Here is a 26,935-nt window from a genome sequence, read left to right on the forward strand (position 1 = left end):
GTTATTTTCATGGCTGTTGGAAACATTTATTTTAGTCTTTCCATCATGTTTTGCACATAAAAAACTCTTTGACTAGGATTGTTTATAAGCTTTTCCAAAAATAGCATTCTTGATGATTTAAGTGGAATGAATGAAGTTGCCTGTTCATTTTTCTTAAGTCTCCAAGAAAAATCAGGAGCCAAACTCCTGGCCAGGGACCCCTCAGGTACATCCAGCCTCTGTTAGGACTCAGCTACCTCTCACTCTTCAAAGGCCACAGGGCCTTAATTTTAGACTCTCTTCCCGGGCCTTTCAGGCCAATTAGGGACCTGCAGAATGCTGGCTTTGTTTTCTCAGCCTCTTTTAGGTGTTTTAGAATGTTTGCCCGAAAGGATTATATAAACAGATCACACCATTTCGTGGAGGAAGAAATGAAATTATAAACAATTTGGACTCATCAGGGTCAGAACAAAAGCCCAAGTCGAAGAGATCATCTCCGTGGCCCTTCCTCTCATTCCAAAAACCTGGAACCGAGACCCAGAGATATGCTTGATTTGTCCTGAAATTATATGACGGGTAAATGATAGATCCAGTTTCTCTTTGTAACAATCATTTTTTCCTTTCCCTCTCTTGGGTATTTATGATGAAGAAAAAACCAAACACTCAATCCCCCACTTGTCCCTTTAGCTTTGACCTCTCTATGGGCTGGAGAGGAAGGTGAGGGAGACCCTCATGACCTTGCTCTTCCTTTCCAGAATTCCTCTGAAGCACACTTTCCTGATCTCACTGGAAGAGTTCCCTCCCTTCTGATCGTACAGATAGAAAGATAACTAAGAAATTCAGACTCACTTGGAGGCGGCCACAAGGGAGTGACTGTACTTGGATTCCAAATCCAAAACTCATCTTTGCTCAGTGTCCTCAATATTTGGAAAATGAACAACTATCAATCGTAAATCCACTTGGATTTGTAAGCAACAGCAAGCAGATGCAGTACCAGGAAAATGTGTCTCCCGGAAAATGTAAATTAAATTGTTCTTGAGTTGATTCAAGTGAACAATTATTAAGTACCTGCTGAATGAAAAACGGTGGGCTCATCTCTAAGGTTACAAAAATCAAAACAGCCTTGCCCCAAGGCGCTTGTGGTCTTCTGAGGGGGAGGCAGGGATACAAGATGCATAATATAATTGGGGAGTGGGGAGAGAAAATGAGAGAACTTCAGGCAAATTTTGAGGAGAGGGATTCGGGAGGACCGAGAATCCATGGCAAATACCCTACCTTCATTTCTAGTACTATACAGTAAAATTAGAGCCATTTTTTCAGAAGCACCTGGATATAATTGAAATTTCTATAATAGAGCAAGAGACCAAAGGCATAATCACTCAAAAAGCATTTATTAAAAGTTTATATGAGATTGTATTTAATTTATACTTTAACATATTTAACATGTGTTGGTCAACCTGCCATCTGGGGGAAGGGTTGGGGGAAAGGAGGGGAAAAATTGGAATGAAAGGCTTTGAAATTGTCCATGCTGACATGCAGATATCTTGTAAATAAAAAGCTATAATTAAAAAAAAAAGTTTATATGAGCAACTTTGTTGGCACTGATCGGAAGCCAGTGTGTGGGTCAGAAACCATTAATAAAACAACTGGATAGAGCTCTAGAAGCAAAGCAAAGTTTATTATACATTCTCGTGAGAATCGGGCGTCCCACAGATCGAGCAGACAATCGAAGGGAGGAAGCACCGTAGGGGGCAGGGTTGACGCTTTTAATCCCTAATGTAAATTCTCCCTCCCACCACTGACCCTCATCCTTATTGGCTGAGGATTCTAAACTCGGAACTACTCAAGAAATTGAACTTGACCAATAAGTACATAGTTGCCCATATTTGGCTGAAATAGGGAGGATAACAAGAAGGGGGCTTAAGTTTCCTCTTAGGGGGATAACAGGGAGGGGATAGCAGGGAGGAGACTTTAAGTATGTCCTTAAGAAGATAGCAGGGAGGAGACTTTAAGTATGTCCTTAGGAGAAAAGCAGGAGACACTTTAAATATGCCCTTGACTTAACGCTTAAAGTCCTTCAGGCCTACTCAAACTTTGAAATAGATGAAGCCTTACTCGATTTTCACAACTGTCTTGAAAGAGCTCACCTTATTCTCGTTCACCAGGAAGTCCCAAGAAACTTACTAGCTATGTGGAAAGTCACTTAACCTTGTATGCCTCAGTTTCCTCATCTGTAAAATGGGCTGGAGGAGGAAATGGCAAATCATTTCCAGTATCTCTGCCAGGAAACCCCAAATGGGATCATGAAGAAGCAGTCTGGACTAAAGAGCAAGAACAAAAACAAAACAAGAGGTTATGCTAACATCCCTCCCCTCAAGAAGCTTACTTTTAATGGTGGAAGATAACTGAAAAACTGGTTGAGACAGGGAAAACGATATACCTCAGGGGCAAAATAAGGGAAGCTGGGAATATGCAGCTAGGTATGGGAGCCCTTCTTAAATGGAAGTTCTGGGAGGAGACATTCAACACTGGGATAGAGATAGTTCACTCTAGCTAGAGAGAGCCTATTTTTAAATTTTCCTTGTGAAGATTTAGACCTCATACTTTGGCAGATGCTACAGATCGAGGCTTGATTTATTGTTCTGTTGATTTTCTAGATGTAAGAAAACTGATGGGGAAAACGTTAAAATTGCAGATTAAACTTAATACATTTTTTCCCTCCTGAAAAGCCTGTCGTTAAATACTTTTTATCAGGACATTACAAAATCAGAGGGAAAGGTTGAGTAGGCAGAAAGTACTTTCAATACATCAAATTCTAGGTTTGCAGAGTCTTCAGAGGAAGGACTGGAACATAGCAAAGAAGTCCAACCTGGAAAGGAGAGAGCTTGGGATTTCTGAAACACTTAGTCCCCCAATCCCTGGCGAGCATAATAGTCTTTTCAGATTATCCCTAAAAAAATTAAGAAGATCATGGTCTGAAGACAATTTATAAGAGCATCTTCAAGAAACTGGAAATGGGCCAATCCACAGATCATTGAGGTGTACTGATGATCAACATATAAATCTTTTAGGGCTGAGTGCAAACAGCAAATTATGACTGAGGTGACTGACTGTCCTTGAAAGCCCAACCCAAATGCTACCTCTTTCAGGAAGCTCTCCCTGATTTCCCCATCTATCAGGAACAAGCTTCTTCTAGGGAAAACCCCTTGTATTTCCAGCCATACCCTTCTATTGCACTTACCTCTCACAGGGACATCCTAATAGTTGTGTATCTGCCCCACCTCGTCCCATTAGACTTGGGAAACTCCACATGGGAGGGCAGGGACTGTATCTGACCTAAATTTTGTCCCAACTTCAGTGTCTTTCCTCAGTTTATGTAAACTTCAAGGTTTACAAAATGTGTTACATCATTCAGTCCTCACAATAACCCTGGGAAGTAAGTACCATTATTATAGCCATTTTCTAGATGGGAAAACTGAGTGAGTTATTCAGGACCACACATCTGGCATCTGAGGCTACATTTGAATTCAGGTCTTCCTGCCCCCAGCTCCAGTGTTCTGTTCACTATCCCATATCACCTTTCTTCTGAATAAGTGTTTAATAAGTGTTGGTTGAAGGCACGTTTGGCTCCCAGCTATTAGAAGAAAGCTACTCCCCAAACTATGCTTTTCTCTCTCTCTCTCTGTCTCCCTGTCTCTCTCTCTCTCTCTCTCTCTCTCTCTCTTTCTCTGTCTCTGTCTGTCTCTCTCTCTGTCTCTGTCTGTCTCTCTGTCTCTGTCTCTGTCTCTGTCTCTCATTCTCTCTCTCTCTCTCTCTCTCTCTCTCTCTCTCTCTCTCTCTCTCTCTCTCTCCTCCTCTCCCTGTGCTTCACTACTCCACCTAGCTATGTTACATTACAATGCTATGTGAAATTGAGAGGTGTGTTCAAATCCTACTGACACAGGCTATGTGACCATAAGTAAGTCACTCTACCTCACTGAAACTTCAATTTTGCAAAATTAAAATAATAGTATTTGTACTTTCTATTTTACAGGATTGTTGTGTGTAAAGTATTTTGTCAGGCTTATAGTATAATATAAAGAAACATGATTTTCTTTATTTTGCTGGAATCGAAGTGAGTATTTAAATGACTATGGAACAAAAATGAGATCCGTGGTATGGTATCTGTTGGTATTCTCTGACTTTAGATTTGTATTCTTTAAACAATTTTCGGGGCATCTTATTTTTCAAATTACAAATAAAGATAATTTTTAACTTTCATTTTTGTAAGATTTTGAGTTCCAAAAATTTTTCCTCTCTCCCTCCCTCCCTTACATTCCCCTCTCCATGCTAGCACTCGCTGATATAGGTTATATGTGTACATTCACTTTTAACATCTTTCCATATGAATCATGTTGGAATAATCCAGTTCAGATGGAGCACAAAGTATGTAGAGAAATGTATTGTGAAATCTGTTGGAACCAGATGATGAAGGGCTTAAACGTCAAATAGTGGACTATATTTTATCTTAGAAGCAATAGAGATCCATGGCAGCTTCTGGAGCGGGGCAGTGACATGATCTCTGCTGTATGGATGCCAATTTTGAAACTCAAATTTTTGTAAAAAAAAAAAAAGTGAATGCTAAAAGTTGTCTTTATAATTGAAAAAATAAAATACTTATCCCTGTTTAAAAAAAAAAAAAAGAATAACTATTTGCCAGTTGTGTAGAATATTGGCTGGAAATCCTGGATACGGGGAGACCAGTTAGGAAGCAATTAGAAAAGTCCAAATGAAGGTCACCGAAGACCTAGGACAGGGTGGTCAATGTAAGTGGTGAATGGGAGGAAGGGGGACGGATGTAAGAGATGTTCTGGAGATAGAAAATGAGTCATGATAATTGATTGGATATGGGTGCTGAGGAAGAAGTTGTAAACCTGGTTGACTGGAAGGATGATGCTCTCAGTAGAAATGGAAAAACGATTATGATAAATATTGTACAAGTGGGGTGAGGTGCTGGGAACAATGGTTCTTTCGTTGTTACTTGAAATTAAAGTATAAAAGATAGGTGTGAACGCACTCATCATGCCTTGAAGACATATTGCAACATCATCTGGAGAAAGAGCCCCAATTCTGGAGTTAGAGAACCTGACATTAGGTTCTACTCCTGCTAAATATTGACAGAACGACTTTGAACAGGTTTCACTCACTTCACTGGAGCCCAGTTTCCTCATTTGTAAAGCTAGGGATTTGGGTTGGATGGCCTGAGGTTTCCTTCAGCACTAGATCTATGCAGAAAAATAAAGTCCAAACACACTACACAGTGTGTAAAAGATGAAGTCACTGGATGGATTGTGGTTAATAATGTCCCTCCTTCGGATGACACAGCCCAGACCTTGATCTTTGTACAGCTCTGGAATGTACCCCTCCTTGCCTCCACTGCTTAGAACCCCGAGTTTTCATCTCCTGGGCTGAGCTCCAGTGATCTGTACACCACGCCATTTAGCTGCCTGGTAGGCACTTAAATGCTGAATGTTGCATAAGGGCAGCTAGATGGTGGACTAGATAGAGTACGAGGGTCTGAAGTCAAGCAGCCTCATTTTCTTGAGTTTAAATCTGGCCTTAGTCACTTGCTAGCTGTGTGGCTCTGAACAAGTCACTTAACCCAGTCTACCTCAGTTTCCTCATCTGTAAACTGAGAGGGAGAAGGAAATGACAAACCCCTCCAGGATCTTTGCCAAGGAAATGACAAACTCCTCCAGAATCTTTGCCAAGGAAACCTCAAATGGGGACATGATTGGAGAACAAATTAATTGATTGATTAACATATCAAAAAGACCAGATGACTCGATCCTTTAAAACTCTGGGAGATTTCTTATTTCTTATTGGATCAACTTTGACCTAAAATAGAATTCAAATGACCTACCATTTATTGTCCCATGTGATTCATGATTATTGTAATTATGGCAATCTGGGTTAGATTAGATTAGATAATGCATTTATTAAGCTTAGAGCACAACATCCTGAGCACTGGGAATACACATGGAAACAAACCAAAAAAAGAATTCTAGATATGGCACCCACAGGCCAGAGCTACACACTGTATAGTTGGGGGAGAGGCAAAGCCTCCCCTTCACTATCTCTGCTGGGAATCAGACACTCACATACATTTGGCTTTCCTACACAGAGATCTGCTTGTTTATCCTTTATCAGATGAGGTGGGCACAAAGGCCAGAGAGAATGTCCAGTGTGGCTTCTCCCCAACTTTGGAGGCCCACGTGAACCCCAGGGAAGAGTTTGTACTCATTTCCCCTGTAGGAACCTTCTCTTCTAAACAAATTGTTCCCCACCCCCCAGCAGCACAGCACAGAGCAGAGGGAGGAATCGGGAGACCTGGGCTTTTGAGGATTGTTTTTTAAGAGGAGAGACACGATGAACTGATGAGAGGCTAAAGAAAGCAAAATCAGATGGAATTGTCGTTTTTGTCATATCAATTTAGCCTATTCATGAGCAACTGATATTTTTCCAATTGTTTAGATCCAACTTTATTTGTTTAAAAAAGTATTTTGTGGTGGTGTTCATATAATTCCTAGGTTTGTCTTGGCAGGGAAATTTCCATTTATTTTACATTAAGAAAGCAAAATCTTGAGGGAATATACTATTATTATATTGTTTTGTTAGAAAATGACACTTGAAGGAAAATGACTTTTAGTCCCAAGATAATGAAGCCCAAGAGGTGGAGGACCATGGGCACAGAATTGGGTGAATTTGTTGCAGAACTGATCATTCTATAAACATTTATGAAGTACCTATTATGTGCCTGGTACTATACTAAGTACTATTCAGACTCCATTGTGCTATCAGTCCATTTTCCTTAAATATTTTCCTTTATTGCAAGAGAAGGGTCAATGCTGAGTTGGGGAGGGAATCTGGAAACAAAAGATATCAGGGAAAAAATGGTTTATTCCAAAGTACAGGAATTGGACAAAACAGTCTCTAACCCCTTCTTGAAATTTTGACTATGTGGTCTCAGGCACTTAACACTTCCTAACTGTGTGACCTGGACAAATCACAACCCCAGTTGCCTAAGGAAAAAAAAAATCTTGACTATAATATTTACCATTCTTCATTCCTACCAATTGCCTTTTATTGCCCCCACACTCCAAGCTGTCCTCTCCAACTGGAATGAGTGCCCCAAAATACTTAAGGCAGATTTAAGCTTTGGACTCGTTGTAAAGCACTTGGTAATCTGTAAGGAGTTTTGCAGTAGACGGAGGGCCAAGTCAGAAATACTCATCTTCCTGAGTTCAAATGTGGCCTCAGATACTTACTAATTGGCTAGCCCTGGGCAAGTTACTTAACCCTATTTGACTCAGTTTCCTCATCTGTAAAATGAACTGGAGAAGGAAAGGGTAAATCATTCCAATATCTTTCCTGAGAAGAACCCAAATAGAGTCACGAAGAATCAGAAATTATAACAACAATCTGCAAAGAAATTATTTCACTTAGGCATCACATTATTTCATGTGAGCATCATGATGATTCTGAGGTCTATAAGACAAGAATGATCATTCCCATTTTGCAGGTGTGAAGACTGAGCCTCTCAGAGGGTTAAAACAAGTTTGTAAAATAAAAGATTTGAACAATGTGATTTCTAACTTGAGAGCCTGTGAAGTTTCATCCCTAGAGAGATGAAGGGCTAGAGTCATGAAACTAGTTAGTGGGAGCTGGGTGATACAGTGGGTAGAACACTAGGATGAGAATCCGAAAGGTCTGGGACATCTAACTAACCTTGGGCAAATGATATGAATGGCTCTTAGCTTCAGTTTCCTAACCTGTAAAAAGGAGGATATTCTAAAATGGGGATTACTCAATTATGGCACTTGCCTCAAACAGTTATTGTGATGATCAAGTTCCTTTAAAAGAATTACATTTTTTATTAAAGTTTTTCATTTTCAAAACATATGCACGGATAACTTTTCAGCAGTAACCTTTGCATAGCCGTGTGTTCCAAATTTTCCCCTCCTTCTCCCCACTCTTCCCCTAAATGGCAAGCAATCCAATATATGTTATACATGTTAAAATATATGTTAAATCAATATGTGTAAACATATTTGAATTAAATATTTCTTAAAGTGCTATATAAGTACTAGATATTACTACTACTACTACTACTACTACTACTACTACTACTACTACTACTACCACTACTACTGCTATCACTACTACTACTACTACTACTACTACTACTACTACTACTACTACTACTGACCAAACAGTATTGTTGTAAGGGAAGCACTTTGTAAGCCTTAAAAGCTGCTGCAGCAAATCCTGGACTTGTCTTCCGGGGATACCCTTTTCCTTGGATGCCGTATGACAGCAGAACTTCAGTTTCCTCATCTCTAAAATGGGTCTAATAAGACTTGTACTGTCTGCACTAGGAGAATTGGGTAGAAGGGACGTGGCTCCCAGAAAACCCTTTCCGTATCATGAAATGTCACAGAAACGTGAGCCCCCAAAGCGGCCACCGCGGCTTCCGGGCTTGCCCTCTCACTGGCCCGCTGCTGGAAGAGAATGGACTTGGCAAATCTTCATTTCCTCCTCTGTCCCCTGTTAGCCAGACCTATGAACAGCCCAAACTCCAACTGGCCCTGGCGGTTTTTCTCTGGACAGAGTTGGGGGGAGGGGGAGAAGGGGAGGGAGCCAGCCCTCTCCTCCGAGCGTCCCTTTTATAGCATTGGCGGACCCGTCTGGGTGGAGTGTGGGTCTATAACCCATTTACCAGCATTCCTACTACAGTGCGTGCCCGTTAATAAGATTAGTAATTAAAATGCTTGATAACAATTGGCAAGTGTGTTTTTCTGTGTCGCTGGTGGGCCGGGCCGGCCGGCTCGGGCTGGGCTGGCGGAGCATCTGACACCACAAAGCCCGGGGGCTCCCAGGAACCCAGACGCTCGCCAAGCCCGGCACCGGGAAGCCTCGAGGGAGCGGCGGGAGCACGGATCGAGCGCGCAGGGAGCCGGGGCCGAGCGCGCCGGGCACCGCCATGGTGGAAGTGGAGAAAGCCCGGCCTCAATGGGACAACCCCTTGCAGTTCGTGTTCGCCTGCATCTCCTATGCGGTGGGGCTGGGGAACGTCTGGAGATTTCCCTACTTATGTCAAATGTACGGAGGAGGTAGGTGAGATTGGGCTTTTGCCTTCCGTCCCGGAGCCGGGCTTTTCAGATGCGTTTGTCAGCTTGCCTCGTTGCTGTGCTTATTTGTGTTTTCTTAAGTCCCGAGGCACAGGTGTCCCTGCTCCAGCCTCCTTCCGCCTTTCTCCTCTTCCCCTGGAGATCTTTAATTTCCCTAAGTAAACTTCCATCAAACAATCTTCTCTCTCATTCTTTTCAGCTAAGCAATCTACAAAAGAAGGGGGGAAACGACTCTCGGGAAGGTTTTCCTTGGGCCACTGACACTTTCCCTCCGCTCCCCGGAGAGCCAAGTTACTGCTCTTCTGAGAGCCTGGGCTCGGGGACTTGGGACTTAGGGATCTAGGTCGCTTTCCAGAGCAGAGTAAGGAGGCCGAGATTTACATTACAATGGCCAGTAGAAGTAGTGGATAAACCCTTACTTTCAGGAGGATCGTGTTGGCTCCTACGTTGCCTTCCCAACTTTGAAATTTGGCCCCCGGCCTCCAGGACCCTGGCCAGCGGGCACTAGAGCCTCCTGCCGGCCTTGGAAAAAGAAAATAAACTGCCTTGATCTTAGTCCAATTTTTTTTTTTTTAATTCACTAAAGAGTGAGAGTTTGGTGGAGTCGGGGAGTTCTGGAACACCGAGGAGGCAGAGCTTCTCGAGCTCCTTCCATACAGCTCCCTTCTTTTGAGGAGCTGCTCCAGGAGACGAGGAAATAATGCTCTGACATTTCATTAAACAATCCAGGATATAAAGTAACTTTAAACCACGATATTTTCCAAAGTTAAAGCAGGGGATCTCAACTCCAAGTCTATACTTCTGTATTTGAAAAGCACAGATAATTGCAGATATTTAGGAAGTTGTATGGTACAGTGGAGACGATGCTGGATTTGAAGTCGGAAGATATGGGGTCTAATTGTGCCACTGATCATCTGTGTCACCTTGGGCAAGTCATAAATGTCCGCAAGCCTCAGTTTCCTTATCTGTAAGATGTGTGTCTGGACTAGATCAGGAATTCTTTTTTATTGGACTTAATTTTTTTAATAATGGTTTTTTTTTTATTTTCAAAATACACGCAAAGATAGTTCTTAACATCCACTCCTGCAAAACCCCAAGCTCCAGACCTTTCTCCTTCCTGTCTCTCAATCCCCTCCCCTAAATAGCAAGCAATCCAATATATGTAAAAATGTGCAATTCTTCTGTACTTATTCCCACACTTATATCATGATGCACAAGAAGAATCAGCTCAAAAAGGGAAAAAATGAGAAAGATTAAAAAGCAAGCAGACAACAAGAAAGGTGAAAACACTATGTGGTGATCCATACACAGTCTGCACAGTCCTCTCTCTGGAGCAGATGGCTCTCTCCATCACCAGTCCATTAGAACTGGCCTGAATCTCACCTCATTGTTGAAAAGGGCCACATCCTTCAACATTGATCATCACATCATCTTGTTGCTTTGTAAAATGTTCCCTTGGCTCTACTCACTTCACTTAGCATCAGCTCGTGTAAGTCTCTCTAAGCCTTTCTGAAATCATTCTGTTGATTGTTTCTCCTAAAACAATAATATTCCATAACATTCATATACCAGAACTTATTCAGCCATTCCCCAATTGATTTTGCACCCACTCAGTTTCCAATTCCTTTCCACTAAAAAAGGGTGATTACAAACATTTTAGTATTGTAGATCCTTTTCCCTTTTTTGTGTAGATCAGGGATTCTTAATTTGGGGTCCATAGGCTTTTCATAAAATTACATCTTGGTTTTCATTTCCCTTTGGTTTTCTTTGCATGTTATTTTGTGTATGTATAAAAACAATATTCTACAAGGGCTCCATGAGAAAACAAGATTGAAAACTCATAGACTAGATGAATTCTGAGGTCTCTTCCAGTTTAAACTTATGATTCTATGGTTTACTGTCATGATGTGAAATGAATCGAGCTCTCCATGGCCCAGAAACACAATAAAAGGTCTCAGGATGAAATCTCCAAATCAGATTACCCCCTCCCTTTTAGTTTTCCTCACATCTCTCTCCCACCACCATGATGGTTACCACCACACAATGCCAAAAGGATATGACACACTACTCCATGCACTGTTTTTCTAAGTGCTCTCTTACTTGCACCTGTGAGCGAATGAGTCCAGGGAGATATGGCTCTATTTGCCCATCTTTGTGAAGCATTGAAAGAAAATTCTGAGTAAGAATGCTACCAAGGAAACTTCCAGACATAGTGGCTCCTTTCTGGGAAAGGATTTACACTTATGTGGAAGTATAAACCTTTGGTTTATACTTTCTGCAAAGTATTTCACTGTTGTTAATTTCCAGGTGAAGGTAATATAAGCTTATGGAAATAGTCCAAGGATCAACTCTGTTCTTAAAAGAAAAGAGATTACCTGACCTTTGTACAAACAATTACTTCTTGCATAGCTTTGGAGAGAAATTAATACAGAATGAATGGATGAATGAACTTATACCACTAGATATAGGCAGATAGGAGACCTTAGTGGGAATTCTGATCCTGTGTTTTGTTATCTCAAGCAAATCACCTTACCTCTCTGAAGTGACTAAAATGAAGGGGATGTACCAACTCATCACCAAACTCGTTTCCAGCTGAAATATTCATTAGTTCTGGGGAGAGAAGGGGAAGAGTTAAGAAAATAGGACTGTTCTTCAGCACAAAATCTGAGGCTCTATCATCCAGCACAAGCTAAGGTGGGAACTTTTTTTATCCTGCGACGTTGTTAGATGTTCAAGTACCACCTCCTACAGAAAGCCTTCTCTGATTCTTCCTTCTCTGCCCCACATAAGTCACGATTCTTTTCTCTCCATTCTCTCATTCCTCTCTGTTTCACTATTTTATATCTACACCATTCTATGGTTTCTATCTGCTTACATCCTCCTGCCATTTTGAAAACCCGTGGAAGGCAAGGATCTTGTTTGAATTCCTCTCTTCTCTCTAGTATCTAGCATAAAGTGCTGCAGATAGTGGGTGCTTTCATCAGAGTTTCATGCTAAAGCTAGTCAGGAAGTAATTGCTTGTACAAAGGTCAGGTAATAGTCTGGCCATAAATGTCCCTATTTTCCTTGCCCTTGTATGTGAATATCTTCCATTTCCTGTGGTAACAATATTTGTAATATTCATGGTAATCTGGAATCAGAAGACCCGAATTATGTGATAGCTTGTATGACTTTGGGTTGCTTCCCCTACATGATTCTCAGTTTCCTCATCTGTAAAATGAGAGGGTTGGACCAGATGACTTTTGGGGTCTCTTCTAGTCCTAGAACCATGATCTTGAGATTTATCTTTCATCAAAGCGAGAGAATAAACCTTTTCAAAATTTAAAGAACTACTTAAGTATGAATCATCATGTTTGTTGTCCCTGGTCCTCCTACTTCATAATTAAATAATATGCAGATAGGTGATTTGCTTTGAGAGGCAGCCCTGGTGTCAATAGAAAGCAAGACTGGGAGTTGGAAAGACCTGAGTCAAAATCTTATGTGATCCTCAAGCAGATCTTTTAACTCCCTCTGAGCCTGAGTTTCCTCAAATGTAAAATATGCCAGAGGCATATAATAAATAATAATAGAAGGATCAAGTGAGAAAATATGGGGGAAATGCTTTGCAAGCAAACCATAAAGAATCATATAAATAGGATAGAGGGTTCTTAAACTGGGGTCCGAGGATACATGTGGGGGAGGCTGGTAATTTTTAAAAAATATTTTGACAATTGCATTTCAATATAATGAATTTCTTTTGTATTTTGCTTTATATACTTAAAAACATTAAGGGTTGATAGGCTTCAGGAGTCTGCCAGGAGACAAAAAAAAAGGTTAAGGATTTCTGGGATTGGGACTAGACCTGTGATTTCCCTGATATCAGGAACTTATGATTGAAAAAAGACAACTTTCTCTCCCAGTAAGGTCAGCACTTGTCTGCTATGTATATAGTCTTAGAATGCTGCCTAGAATACTAAGAGGCTCACCTGGGATCACATAGCCAGCATGGCATTCAAGTGGGGACTTGAACCCAGGTATTCCTAGATCTGAGACTTGCTCTTCCTATTACACCAGGTTGCCTATGTAATTTGAGCTGTTATTGTGACTACAACTTGAATCCCAGAGAACTTGCAACCCCGTTCTTTGCAACTCATATAAGTGGACCACAGGAGAGATCGGGGAACCTTGAAGGTTGTAGCAAGCCTTGCAGAGTGGGCCTTTGCCTATTGCCACCCTCCAAACAAAGGACTTGTTTGTAAACCACACAGCAAGGACATAATTCCCAGAATAACACGGATTAGAGAGCAGGGCTCATTTCCTTGGGTTTCCATCTCTTTGCCTTCCAAGGCTCAGACCAGTGGAAGGAATGTTAATTCTGGAGATTAAACTCCAAATAAAGAACATCAGTGTGATCTCAAAAAAAAAAAAAAAATCAACTAACCAAGTCTTCATCAAATCCCTTTTTGGTTAAGTCAGCAGGTCCTCGGGACATGGCTTCAAGATCTCTGGCAAAGGTTATTTCCAAGGGAAACTTGATGGAGCTGTCCATGCTGGAGTTGGTGCTGGCTGGGGAAGAGTAACATTCCGTCTAGACCAAAGGTTCTTAACCTGGGGTCTATGAGTAGATTTCAGGGGCAACTAGGGGGCGCCATAGTTCCTAGAGAGCTGGGTCTGAATTTTTGAGTTCAAATTCTGCCTCCAAGACTGACTGGCTGTGTGATCCTGGGCAAGTCACGTAGCCCTGTTTGCCTCAGTTTCCTTATCTGTAAAAATGAACTGGAACAAGGATCATAAAGAGTCAGACATGAATGAAAATGACTGAACTTGAACTGCATGAGGAAAAAATTACATCTTTATTTGTACTAACTCTTGGTTTCCTTTGTAATCTGATGCATCTTATTTTTTGCATTGAAAATATTATTCTGAGGAGTCCATAGTCTTCACCATTTTCTGCTAAGGAGGCCCATGACAAATAAAAAAGATGTCTAGAGTCAATGACACCCTCAGAGGAAGGATTCTAGGACTGAGGGTAAAAGATCCCTGAATGTTCATCTAAGCCAACTCTTTCATTTTACAAATGAGGAAACTAAGGTCCAGAGATGAAAAGTGATTTTCTTTGCACTAAGCAGAAAGGATCTTAATCCATCTCTTCTGACTCCAAATCCTAAATGCTTTCATTGCATGTATTACGAACTCTATCTTTAAAGATAAGATTGATTTTCTCCATTTTCTCCATCTCTGAAGATGTGGTTCATGAAAAATACATGTGTGTGAGAGACAGACAAATAGGTAGAAAGAAAAAGAGACGGAGGAGAGAAATCAGAGAGACAATGAGAGAGAGGAAGAGAGGGAGGGAGAGAAAACAGAGAGACAGTGAGAGAGAGGAAGAGAAGAAGGGAGAGAAAACAGAGATAATGAGAGAGAGGAAGAGAGGGAGGGAGAGAGTGGAGAGGTGGAAAGAGAAAGAGGAAGGAAAAGAGAGAAAGGAGAGAAAAGCAGAGAGATGGAAAGAAAGAGAAAAGGCAAAGAGAAAGACAGAGACAGAAAGACAGGCAAGAGAGAGACAGAGAGAGAGGGAAAAAAAGACAGAGAGAAGAAGGAGCGAGAGACAGAGAGAGACACCCACATGGAGAGAGAGAGAAACAGAGACAGAGAGAGACAGAGACACAGGGACAGAGGCAAAGAGAGAGAAAGCGAGAAACAGAGACAGAAACAGAAACAGAGATAGACAGAGTAGATAAAGACAGACAGAGAGACAGAGACAGAGGAATCAGGAAACCAGAGGATTCTTGGTCAGGATTGGATTGAACTGGATAAAGTCTTTTCCAACTTTAAGTGACAGGCATATGGAGGTATAGTTCCAAAACAATTTAATAGTAAATCTAATCTAATAATTAATGATAATTATTAAATATTTATATGCTATCTAGTGGGGAGATAAACATAATTCTAAAAATAATCTCTATCCTCAAGTAGCTTACATTCCACTGGAAATACACACACACACACACACACACACACACACACACACACACACACAGATCTAGGATGTATGTGCATATATGTATGTGTTTGTATGTATACAATTGTACTAATATACAAGCATATACATATCATAAAAATATTCATGGAGAAATAGAGATTGAACTTGTGATTTCATTGATTTAGGGAGCTTCCAGAGCAAATCACCACCATTCTGGAACTTAGAATCTTAGAGAGTTGCCAGCACATTGAGAATCTAGATGTCTTACCCAAGAGTCACACAACTAGTATGTGTCAGAGGCCTGCTCTAGAGCCAGCTCCTCCTCTACCTTCCCTACCTCCAAGTCACCTCTCTCTCTCCCTCTCTCTCTCTCTCTCTCTCTTTCTTTCTCTCTCTCTCTCCCTTTTTCTCTCTCTGTCTCTGTCTCTCTCACATTCTCTGTTTGTCTATGTCTGTCTGTCTCTGTCTCTGTCTCTCTCTCTCTTTCTGTCTTTCTGTCTCTCTCTCTGTCTTTCTGTCTCTCTCACATTCTCTGTTTGTCTCTGTCTGTCTGTCTGTCTGTCTCTGTCTCTGTCTCTGTCTCTGTCTCTGTCTTTCTCTTCCTATCTATGAGACAGCTAACTAAAACACTAAATCTAGAGTCAGGAAGATCCAAGTTCAAATCTGTCTTCAAATACTAGTTGTGTGACCCTAGGCCTGCCACTTAACCTCTGTGTGCCTCAATTTCCTTATCTGTAAAGTGAGGAGAATAAAACTACCTACCTGATATGTTTGTTGTGAAGAGCAAAAGAGACCATGATTTTAAACTACTTAGCACAGTGCCTGGGACATAGTAAGCAATATGTCAATGAGAGATACTAGCTATTGAAAAGGGAGCATTATTATTATTGCTGTGAGTCCTCTTACTGCTCTTAAAGGCTGGATGACCACTTGTTGGGCATGTTGTAATAGAGCTCTAAGTAGAAGACATCTGTCTGAGGTCCCTTCTTCTGTGAACTCTGTGTACTCAGAATAAGAGAGAGCTTGCTGTGGGTTAATTTATGAGGACTTCCTAGTGGAGTCTCGCCTTGAGCACATGAAGGAAGTGTTGTCATGCACCTATGTATACACAGACCTATTGTTACACCAGAAGGAATTATTTATTCAGGCCGGTTCCCTAGTCAATAATCTATATATCTTTCTGGTACACTTTTTAATAAAAATAATGATAAAAAGTCATTATGTTGCTCTTTAAAGTTTACAAGGTGCTTTGTACCCTATCTCATTTGATCTCTACAACTTTGTAAGGTAGATGCTATTATTCCATTTTATAGATGAAATCATTGAGGCTGAGAGATTAAGTGACTTGCTCAGTCACACAGCTAATAAGGGCCTGAGACAGGATTCAAATCCAGATCTCCCTCACTCCAGGTGAGTTGGAAATTCTATTTACTGCACCATCTTGTTATTCAATCCTTTCAGACTCTTCATGATCCCATTTGGGGTTTTCTTGGCAAAGACATTGGTCTGGCTTGCCATTTCCTTTTCCAGCTCATGTTAACAGATGAGGAAACTCAGTCAGAGTTAATTGGCTTGCCCAAGACCATGCAGCTAATATGTGTGTGAGGCCGGATTTGAACTCATGAAGATGAGTGAGTCAGGATCAGCACTCTACCTCCTATGCCACCTAGCTGTTCCACTTTCCCCAAATTACACACCTAATAGTAATAAAACTCATATTTTCCTGACCCTAGGTCCAACCTGCACTTCACTGCACCACTGTGGTTCCCTTTAAATAGGTAGTGTTCTACATAGAATGCTGGACTTACAGTGAGAAAGGCTTGAGTTTGGCTTCTGCCTCAGGCACTTACTAGCTATGTGACTCTGGGCAAGTGACTTAAACCTTTCTGCCTCCATTTCCTCATTTGTAAAATGAGAGGGTGGACTTTAAGATTCCTTCCAGCTCTAAATCTAAGATCCAGTGACTTTATCTTCTTGGCTTCCTGGGACTCTGAGGGCAAAGACTTCCTAGAGAAACACAAGATGGAGGTGCGAGAGGGAACTGGGAAAGTAGGAAGGGGAAACAATCTTAGATTACTGGTGATTTCTATCTCTGGAGAGATTTTGTTGGGGATTAATATTAGATTGAGATGTGATGGTTTCTGAAGCATCCTTTGGGTCATTCTGTAGTTTGAAATCAATGGCCGGGATCTAAATTAGAGTTAGCGTTAGTGACACAATTAGCCACATTGATTGATCCTGCACCCATCTCTTTCCCTTCTGCATCGAGAGGGGGTGGGGAGGAAGAAAAAGAAGGAGGAGAGGGTGGGGGGAGGAAGGGAGGGAGGGAAGGAAAGGGAATAGAAGAGGGAGGGAAAGAGAAACAGACAGACACAAATACAGAGACAGAGAGACAAAGACAAAGACATACGGATAGAGACAGAGACAGAGGCAGAGACAAGGGACAGAGACACAGAGAGATCAAAGAGAGAAAGAGACAGAAAGACAGTGAGACAGAGAGGGGAGAAGGAGAGAAGAGTGAGCCAGAGAGAGAAACCAGACAGAGACAGTTAGAGAGACAGAGGAAGGGGCAGGGAAGGAGACACAGACACACACACACACACACACACGCACACACACACACACACACACAGAGGGGAGAGAAATAGAGACAAAGAGACCCAGAGAAAAAGACAGAGAGAGGGAGAGACAGAGACAGAGACAAAGGAGAGAGACAGAGACAGAGGCACACACAGAGAGAGAGAGAGAGAGAGAGAGAGAGAGAGAGAGAGAGAGAAAGAGAGAGAGAGAGAGAGAGAGAGAGAGAGAGAGAGAGAGAGAGAGAGAGAGAGAGAGAGAGAAATTGGAGAAGAGATTCTGGATAATTAAACTCATACTTCATACCCCAGAACTACCTAGGGATGTGCAGAGCTAGATCCAATCAGAGCCTGGGAGTTCCCCTATCCCCACTTTGGACTCAGTATTAAAACAGACATCAAAGTGTCTTTGGAGGAGGCAGGAAGGGAGAGGATGTCACAAAAAATGGTAGAAGGGGACGGGGGACCTGGCTGCCAAGGATCCTGATTCTGTTAGTTTAGTCTGCCACTCTTCTTAGCTCCATCTGTAAATGTTTTCTTCTCCCTGGCACTTCTGCCACCTTTCTATGTCATTCCATTTGCCTCCCTCTCAATAGTAGCATGAGGTACCCCAAAGCACGAGACCCGTGGGGACTGTCATGTGTGGACATAATAAGCCACTGAGTTGGAAATCAGAAGATCTTGGTTTTGATTGAACTTTTGTTCCCTGTCTTTCCTGATCTGGAACAAAAGTTCAATCAAGCTCGCGAGAATTAAAAATGAAAGGTTTCTGCGGACACAGGAGCAAGGAAATCAAATCTTGCTTTTGCCACTTTCTAGCTGTGTGATCTTGAGCAAGTATCTTCCTTTCTCTGAGACTCAGTTTCCTCAACTTTAAAATTCAAGTGATAATACTTACACTGTAACTATCTCAAAGGGTTATTGGGGGAAATGATCTTGGTAAGTTCTAAAGCATTAGCAAAATGAGAGACGTCACTAGCCACCCCTCAGGAACAGTTCTATCTGGACCTCTGATTGGAGCAAATGACCCTAGTTGAGTCCCCAAGGGGGAGTATCTTGAAGGAGAGGTTCCACCTCCATTCTGCCACACACAGCTCTCTATCTGACTTGGATCCCTAGATCCAAGGCTCAGCATCAGTGCCATCTACTTCCTTTAGTTTCTTCCTCATTTTCTGGTTGTTAGAACTTACAGCTCCCACTCCTATCCCTCAGCTCTTCCCCTACCCTTCTCTGCCCCCTTTCATCAAGTTTTTCTCATAGCATCATAAAAGCAGACCTGGAAGGGACCTTAGATGTTATCTGGTCCAAACCTGTCATTTTACAGATGAGGAAATTCAGGATTAAAGTAAGATGGTTTGCCTGAGGTTCTATGCCGGGATTTGAATCCAGGACCTCTTATTTCAAACCTCGTACTCTTTCCTCTTATTTCACTGACTTTATTTTATATACTTTCCATTTCCTTATCTATAAACATGTTTTATCCCCTGCAGAACATAAGCTTCTTTGAGAGCAAGGACTGATTCACTTTGGTATTTATATCCTCAGGTGCCTGACACATAGGAAGTGGGATTTAATAAATGCTTATTGATCAATTCATTGGTTGCTTTGTGGGAGAAAAAATGCCATTCTCAGAGTGGGATGGAGGAATGTTAAGCTACGGCATATTCTCAGAATCAAATAATTCCACAGGTCAATGGGGCACTTGTGGCTTTCAGCATGTCTTGACTGCAGAGATTTTGAGGAGTGGGATAGGGAAGAACAAAACTAAGGCAAGTTGATCAGGACTTTGATTCAGGGCAGTAAAATTTAGAAAACAGCCATTAAAATATTTCAGCGATGTAAAAATAAGTGAACTTAACATCTGATTGGCAAAGTGAATTCGTTAAAACCATAAACTCTAGGAGCTTTCTTCACTGACAGCTGTCTCCTCCAGTGACTATACCCCCCATGAGCTCCTTCTTAGCCCAGCTGTGTCCCCACCCCGTTGTGATTTGTGCCTCTTGTTCCAGGCACAAAAAGTACTAGTTGCAACGCTCAGCGTGGGGTAGCAGTGACCTGTAACCTCTGGACACTCCCTGGTGGCAGAGAGCCTTGGAATCCAGCCATGTACTTGGAGGACATTGTCCAGCTCCTTGGGTGTTTCCCCCTCCTCAGTTGCTATCTGAGAGACTCTCACTTTCATTTCCTTGGCCCTGTCTTTCCTGGTCTGGAACAAAAGTTCAATCAAGCTCGCTAGAATCAAAAATGAAAGGTTTCTGTGGACACAGGAGCAAGCCTTTTGTCAACCACCACCTGCTGCCCACAGCACTGTGGGCTCGGAGGGTCAGGATCCACCACTGGCCTTTCCACCAGTGGAAACTTGTTAGAGACAGAAGATGAGGTCCAGCTGCATCTTTTCCCATCCCAACTTCCTCTTTGGACAATTGTGCTAATGTAACTGGATAATGTGCTAATGTATGGAAGAATATGAGAACCAGTGAAACTGCAAACAAAAGGCGCATAATAGCCATTCAGAATAAATAATTATTGGCAAATTTAAAGAGAGTAGAGATGCCAGTGTAAACCCAAGTGTATGTATATCTACCTCATAATATTGTTTTACTATATCTAATATAGATAGGTAGGTAGGTAAATAGATAGACAGGTAGATAGATAGATAGATAGATAGATAGATAGATAGATAGATAGACAGACAGACAGATAGATGGATGGATGGATGGATGGATATGATAGATGGATGGTTGGATAGGTAGATAGGTAGATAGATGATAGATAGATGGATAGATGGATATGATAGATAGATAGATAGATAGATAGATAGATAGATAGATAGATAGATAGATAGATAGATTTTACTATATGTTAGGACCTCTCAGTGAGATTGCACTCTGCTAATGCACATTTGCATCCTTGGGTCCCTTAATCCTTTTAAAGAGTTCATTGAAGCACTGAGAGATTAAGTGATTTTCTCAGAGATTCTATGTGAACCCAAATCTTCTCATTCCAAAGAAGTTTCTAATGGTAGGTCCATTCTGCATTAATTTATATTTTTGATAAATGATTGTATTTTAGGGAGGGGAAAAAATCACTATTTCCATGCTTAGAGGATAAATAAGTTTAATTGCTGAAAATTCACATCTCTTAAGAGTCACCATAGTTCATCTAGTGGCAATGTGGAGATAGTGACTCCAAGCATGCGATGTTATTTGCAAAATTGTTCAGTGACAATATACACTGGTAGTTCTTAAACTTTTTGTTCTCAAAACCTCTTCATAATCTTCAAAATTATTAAGTTTTGGTTTCCAGGGACTATCTAGCAATGTTTATCATATTTGAAATTAAAACTGATAACATTTGAAAATACTTATTAATATTTTTTATGAAAAATAACTACTTTCCCAAATAAAGGCAATTGAGAAAAGTGAGATTGTTTGTTTGTTTGTTGTTGTTGTTGTTGTTGTTTGAATGTAGGAAAGATTTTTATTTTGTTTTATTTTATTTTATTTTGCTGAGGCAATTGGGGTTAAGTGACTTGCTCAGGATCACATATCTAGGAAGTGTTAAGTGTCCAAGTCACATCTGAACTCAGGTCCTCCTGACTTCAGAGCCAGTTCTCTATCTATTGAGCTATCTAGCTGCCCCCTATTTTACATTCTTTTAAGAATGAGTGCCTGAGGCACATTTTTGAAATCACAAAGACAGTATTTTATTTCTTATCCTGAAGCACGAGTCCCTTCCCAGATTCCCCATTAATTGGATGTTACAGAAGTTACTGAGTGTCAGTGAATCTCTACCCCTCATTACATAGTCAGTCCCTGCCCCAAGGAGCTTACATTCTTGGGGGGAGGGGGAGAAAAAGGGGAGGAAAGAGATAAAAGGGGCAAAGTCCAGAGGGTCCCTTTCAAAATCTAAGACCATCACCCCGATTACAAAAGCCAGGCCCTGTAAGTAGCTTACATTCTTACATTTTTTGGAGGAGGAGAGGGAACAAAGTCCAGAGAACTCCTGTTCAGATCTAAAACCTCCATCCCAGATTACATTCTTTGATTTGCTTGTGGGTCCCAGTCTCCCATTTCTTAGGGTTCAATTTTCCAATTTAAGTTTTGTTTATCCAATTTAATTTTCATATCTCTATGGAAACTCAATCCCTATCCAATTCTCACACTTCCCCCCCCCACCCTTTTTTTAAAAAATAAATCCATAATTTGGTTTCCACATCCTTTTCTAACTTCAAATTTGGCTGTAATTTTTATATCCCTCTTCATAAAAGTCTGTTACTCTCTGCACAGATCTCCTTACATAGGATAGCCTCCTGCTACTGTTAAGATCCCAGCAATTGATGGTTAAGAAGGTCAGGATGAGAATTGCTCTTCTTTGAATGGTATTGTTTTATGTATCTTTAGAAATCTTTTTAATGTCTGGCTTAATAGGAGACAACTGGATTTCATGTCTGCTTCTGCATTCAATCCATTGTGAAATGTAGTTTCATTTCAAACGTATAAAGAAAATTGAGCTTCATAGTGATCTGTAGTTGGAAAAGAGAGAGGCCAAATAATATATTTGTATTATGATGAAAATCACTTTGACCTCGCAGGCCCCATGAGAGGGTTTTGAGGATCCCAAGGGACTCGGGGACCACACATTGAAAAATGGGGATATACAAAGTATTGGACCCAGAATAACATAGGTACTAAGTCATAATCAGAATGTTCTCAATTAAGACCAAAATAACTGAGGGGTGGGGAATATTCAGAGATCTCTGATACGAAGGTGTTTCAGTGAGTGCAGTGGACTGTCTGGCTCTTCTATCCCAATCCTTGGGAATGAAGTAGAAAAAGAAAACAGAAAGTAGCAGAGCCAGGATTTGAACTCAGGTGCCACCTGGCGTGTATGATTGACCCATCTACTTTTTTCACTAGGTCTCTGTTTATGACCAGGAACATACATTTATGAAATAGTTTACTGGGGTCAGTTGAGGATTGTCGATCAGTCAATGATCAACAATCATTTATTAAGCACCTACTATGTGCCAGGCCTTGTGCTAAAGAAAAAAAGGCAAAAACAAAGTTTCTGACCTCAAGAAGCTTACACTCTAATGGAAGAGACAACATATAAACAATAAAAATATATATAGATAGACAGGGTAAATTGGAGGTTACCTCAGAAGGAAGGCACTAACTTTGAGGGGAATGGGAAAGGCTTCTTTTATTTAAGAAAAATTTTACTAATGCAGTAATATTTGGGCAAAATTATTGCAATGGGTGTGAAAGGTGAGACAGACATACTGTTACAAACTACAGAGAAACAAAAAGGGTTTTATATCATTAAAATGTTAAAAACAAGGCTCTAGGATTGAAGTGAACGACTAATAGATCTATAAAAGAAATGAAATCTGAAGATGATACCATTTAATATCTATAATATCGCTGGAAATAGAACTTCACACTTTCCATTCTTTTCTAATCCCTTAGTTCTTTCCAAAGAATAATGCTTTCAAATCACAATAATCAACTTAATTTCAAGGTCTTAAGAAACACTGTCATGAAAAACCGTGAGTGAAAGAAAAACTATTAAATTTAGGGGAATTTTACTCAGGAAACAGTCACGTTATTTTACCTGAAGTAATTACTAGATCCTGAATATTGAATTCTAAAAAGGTTTATGATTCATAAGTTTTTACAGAGGAAATGGTTAAAATGAGCACATATAACATTATTCTTACCAAATTACTTTCATTATAAATTATATTTACAACAAAGCCACAAGGAAAATGCGCTTATTGCACATTAAGGGACAGAGTAAAGATGTCTATAGGTCTGAGGTTTAGCATCCACTTTATTGTTCTTACATAGTTTTAAAAAACAAGCAGCACAAATTACATCTTTTCAAAGGTCACTGCTATGAACTAATGGTGTAAAATTCTTCAAGGAGATTTAAGATAATTGGAAATCACATGAAACTAGTTCATTTAAGTAATAAGTGCTATATTAAAAACAAAAAACCAAATATATGATCTTTCCAGTGAATTTTGGTATGAGAAACTAATAGTAAAAATAGTTCTTCAGGCAATCTCATGAACTCTTTGAGGTCTGGGATGTGTCAGCAGGTCACAGGTATCACTTACTCATCACCAAAAAAACAAATACATGGTCTTTCCACTGAGTTATGGTATGAGAAATTTTTTTTAATATTTTATTTTATTTAATAATAACTTTATATTGACAGAATCCATGCCAGGGTCATTTTTTTTTTTACAACATTATCCCTTGCACTCGCTTCTGTTCAGATTTTTCCCCTCCCTCCCTCCACCTCCTCCCCTAGATGGCAAGCAGTCTTATATATGTTAGATATGTTGCTGTATATCCTAAATACAATCTCTTGTTGCACAGGGAGAATTGGATTCAGAAGGTAAAAATAACCCGGGAAGAAAAACAAAAATGCAGATAGTTCACATTCGTTTCCCAGTGTTCTTTTTTTGGGTGTAGCTGCTTCTGTCCATCATTTATCAAGTGAAACTCAGTTAGGTCTCTTTGTCAAAGAAATCCACTTCCATCAGAATACATCCTCATATGGTATGAGAAATTAATAGTAAGAATGGGTCTTTTGGCAATCCCATGAAGTCCCTGAAGTCTGGGAGATGTGTCTGCAGACCACAGTTATCACTTATTCCTCATCAAACCCAGAAGCTCAGAAGAAAAGGCATTCTTCAATTCAGAAGCAATGAAACCAAACCTGAATATGACTTGTTGAAATAATAATAATAATAAAACTGGTAAATATGACAGCAAAAATATTCAGCAGAACTAATAGTCCTAGAGGCATCTGAGAAATAGATTTTGAGGGGGCAGCGAGGTGGTGCGATAGATAGAGCACCAGCCCTGAAGTCAGGAGGACCTGAATTCAAATCTGGTCTCAGACACTTAACACTTCCTATGTGACCCTGGGCAAATCACTTAACTCTAATTGCCTCAGCAAAATAAATAAGCAAACAAACAAATAAATAAATGGATTTTGAATTGAGCTGATTTACCCACTTCATTTCTTTTCGTTTTAAAAAGTTGTTTTGAACTTTATTTTTTTTTTTTTAAGTTTTTTTATTTAATAATTACATTATATTGACACTCATTTCTGTTCCGATTTTTTTTCCCCTCCCTCCCTCCACCCCCTCCCCTAGATGGCAAGCAGTCCTTTATATGTTGGATATGTTGCAGTATATCCTAGATACAATATATGTTTGCAGAACCGAACAGTTCTCTTGTTGCGTAGGGAGAATTGGATTCAGAAGGTATAAATAATCCGGAAGAAAAACAAAAATGCAGATAGTTCACATTCGTTTCCCAGTGTTCTTTCTTTGGGTGTAGCTGCTTTTGTCCGTCATTTATCAATTGAAACTCAGGTCTCTTTGTCAAAGAAATCCACTTCCATCAAAATATGTCCTCATACAATATCGTTGTCGAAGTGTATAATGATCTCCTGGTTCTGCTCATTTCACTTAGCATCAGTTCATGAAGGTCTCTCCAAGCCTCTCTGTATTCATCCTGCTGGTCATTTCTTACAGAACAATAATATTCCATAACATTCATATACCACAATTTACCCAGCCATTCTCCAATTGATGGGCATCCATTCATTTTCCAGTTTCTAGCCACTACAAACAGGGCTGCTACAAACATTTTGGCACATACAGGTCCCTTTCCCTTCTTTAGTATTTCTTTGGGATATAAGCCCAATAGAAACACTGCTGGATCAAAGGATATGCACATTTTGATAATTTTTTGGGCATAATTCCAGATTGCTCTCCAGAATGGTTGGATTCGTTCACAACTCCACCAACAATGCATTAGTGTCCCAGTTTTCCCGCATCCCCTCCAACATTCATCATTATTTTTTCCTGTCATCTTAGCCAATCTGACAGGTGTGTAGTGGTATCTCAGAGTTGTCTTAATTTGCATTTCTCTGATCAATAATGATTTGGAACACTCTTTCATATGAGTGGTAATAGTTTCAATCTCATCCTCTGAAAATTGTCTGTTCATATCCTTTGACCATTTATCAATTGGAGAATGGCTTGATTTCTTATAAATTTGAGTCAGTTCTCTATATATTTTGGAAATGAGGCCTTTATCAGAACCTTTAACTGTGAAAATGTTTTCCCAGTTTGTTGCTTCCCTTCTAATCTTGTTTGCATTAGTTTTATTTGTACAAAGGCTTTTTAATTTGATGTAATCGAAATTTTCTATTCTGTGATCAGTAATGGTCTCTAGTTCATCTTTGGTCACAAATTTCTTTCTCCTCCACAAGTCTGAGAGATAAACTATTCTATGTTCCTCTAATTTATTTATAGTCTCGTTCTTTATGCCTAGGTCATAGACCCATTTTGATCTTATCTTGGTATATGGTGTTAAGTGTGGGTCCATGCCTAATTTCTGCCATACTAATTTCCAATTATCCCAGCAGTTTTTATCAAATATTGAATTCTTTTCCCAGAAGTTAGGGGCTTTGGGTTTGTCAAACACTAGATTGCTATAATTGACTATTCTGTCTTGTGAGCCTAGCCTTTTCCACTGATCCACTAATCTATTTCTTAGCCAATACCAAATGGTTTTGGTGACTGCTGCTTTATAATATAATTTTAGATCAGGTACAGCTAGGCCACCTTCATTTGATTTTTTTTTCATTAGTTCCCTTGAGATTCTCGACTTTTTATTGTTCCATATGAATTTTGTTGTTATTTTTTCTAGATCAATAAAATATTTTCTTGGAAGTCTGATTGGTATAGCACTAAATAAATAGATTAGTTTAGGGAGTATTGTCATCTTTATTATGTTCGCTCGGCCAATCCAAGAGCACTTAATATTTTTCCAATTATTTAAGTCTGACTTTATTTGTGTGGAGACTTTTTTATAATTTTGCTCATATAATTCCTGACTTTCCTTTGGTAGATAGATTCCCAAATATTTTATGGTATCAACAGTTATTCTGAATGGAATTTCTCTTTGTATCTCTTGCTGTTGGGTTTTGTTGGTGATGTATAAAAATGCTGAGGATTTATGGGGATTTATTTTGTAGCCAGCTACTTTGCTAAAATTATGAATTATTTCCAATAGCTTTTTGGTAGAATCTCTGGGGTTCTCTAGGTATACCATCATATCATCTGCAAAGAGTGATAGTTTGGTTTCCTCATTGCCTACTCTAATTCCTTTTATATCTTTCTCGACTCTTATTGCCGAGGCTAGTGTTTCTAATAC

At 40.1% G+C, this 26,935-nt stretch overlaps 1 protein-coding gene across 1 annotated transcript in view; it reads left to right on the top strand.

Annotated features, from left to right (window-relative positions):
* The first annotated feature begins 8,721 nt into the window (after window positions 1-8,721).
* The window catches only part of SLC6A20 (solute carrier family 6 member 20), a 65,944-nt gene continuing 47,730 nt past the window's right edge, over window positions 8,722-26,935 (top strand). Inside the window, exon 1 of the mRNA XM_051963207.1 lies at window positions 8,722-9,131. Within this exon, the coding sequence (XP_051819167.1) occupies window positions 9,002-9,131 (130 nt within the window). The 5' untranslated portion in view covers window positions 8,722-9,001. The remainder of the gene's footprint in view (window positions 9,132-26,935) is intronic.

The sequence above is a fragment of the Antechinus flavipes genome, chromosome 5, assembly GCF_016432865.1.
Source record: "Antechinus flavipes isolate AdamAnt ecotype Samford, QLD, Australia chromosome 5, AdamAnt_v2, whole genome shotgun sequence".
Taxonomy (NCBI): domain Eukaryota; kingdom Metazoa; phylum Chordata; class Mammalia; order Dasyuromorphia; family Dasyuridae; genus Antechinus; species Antechinus flavipes.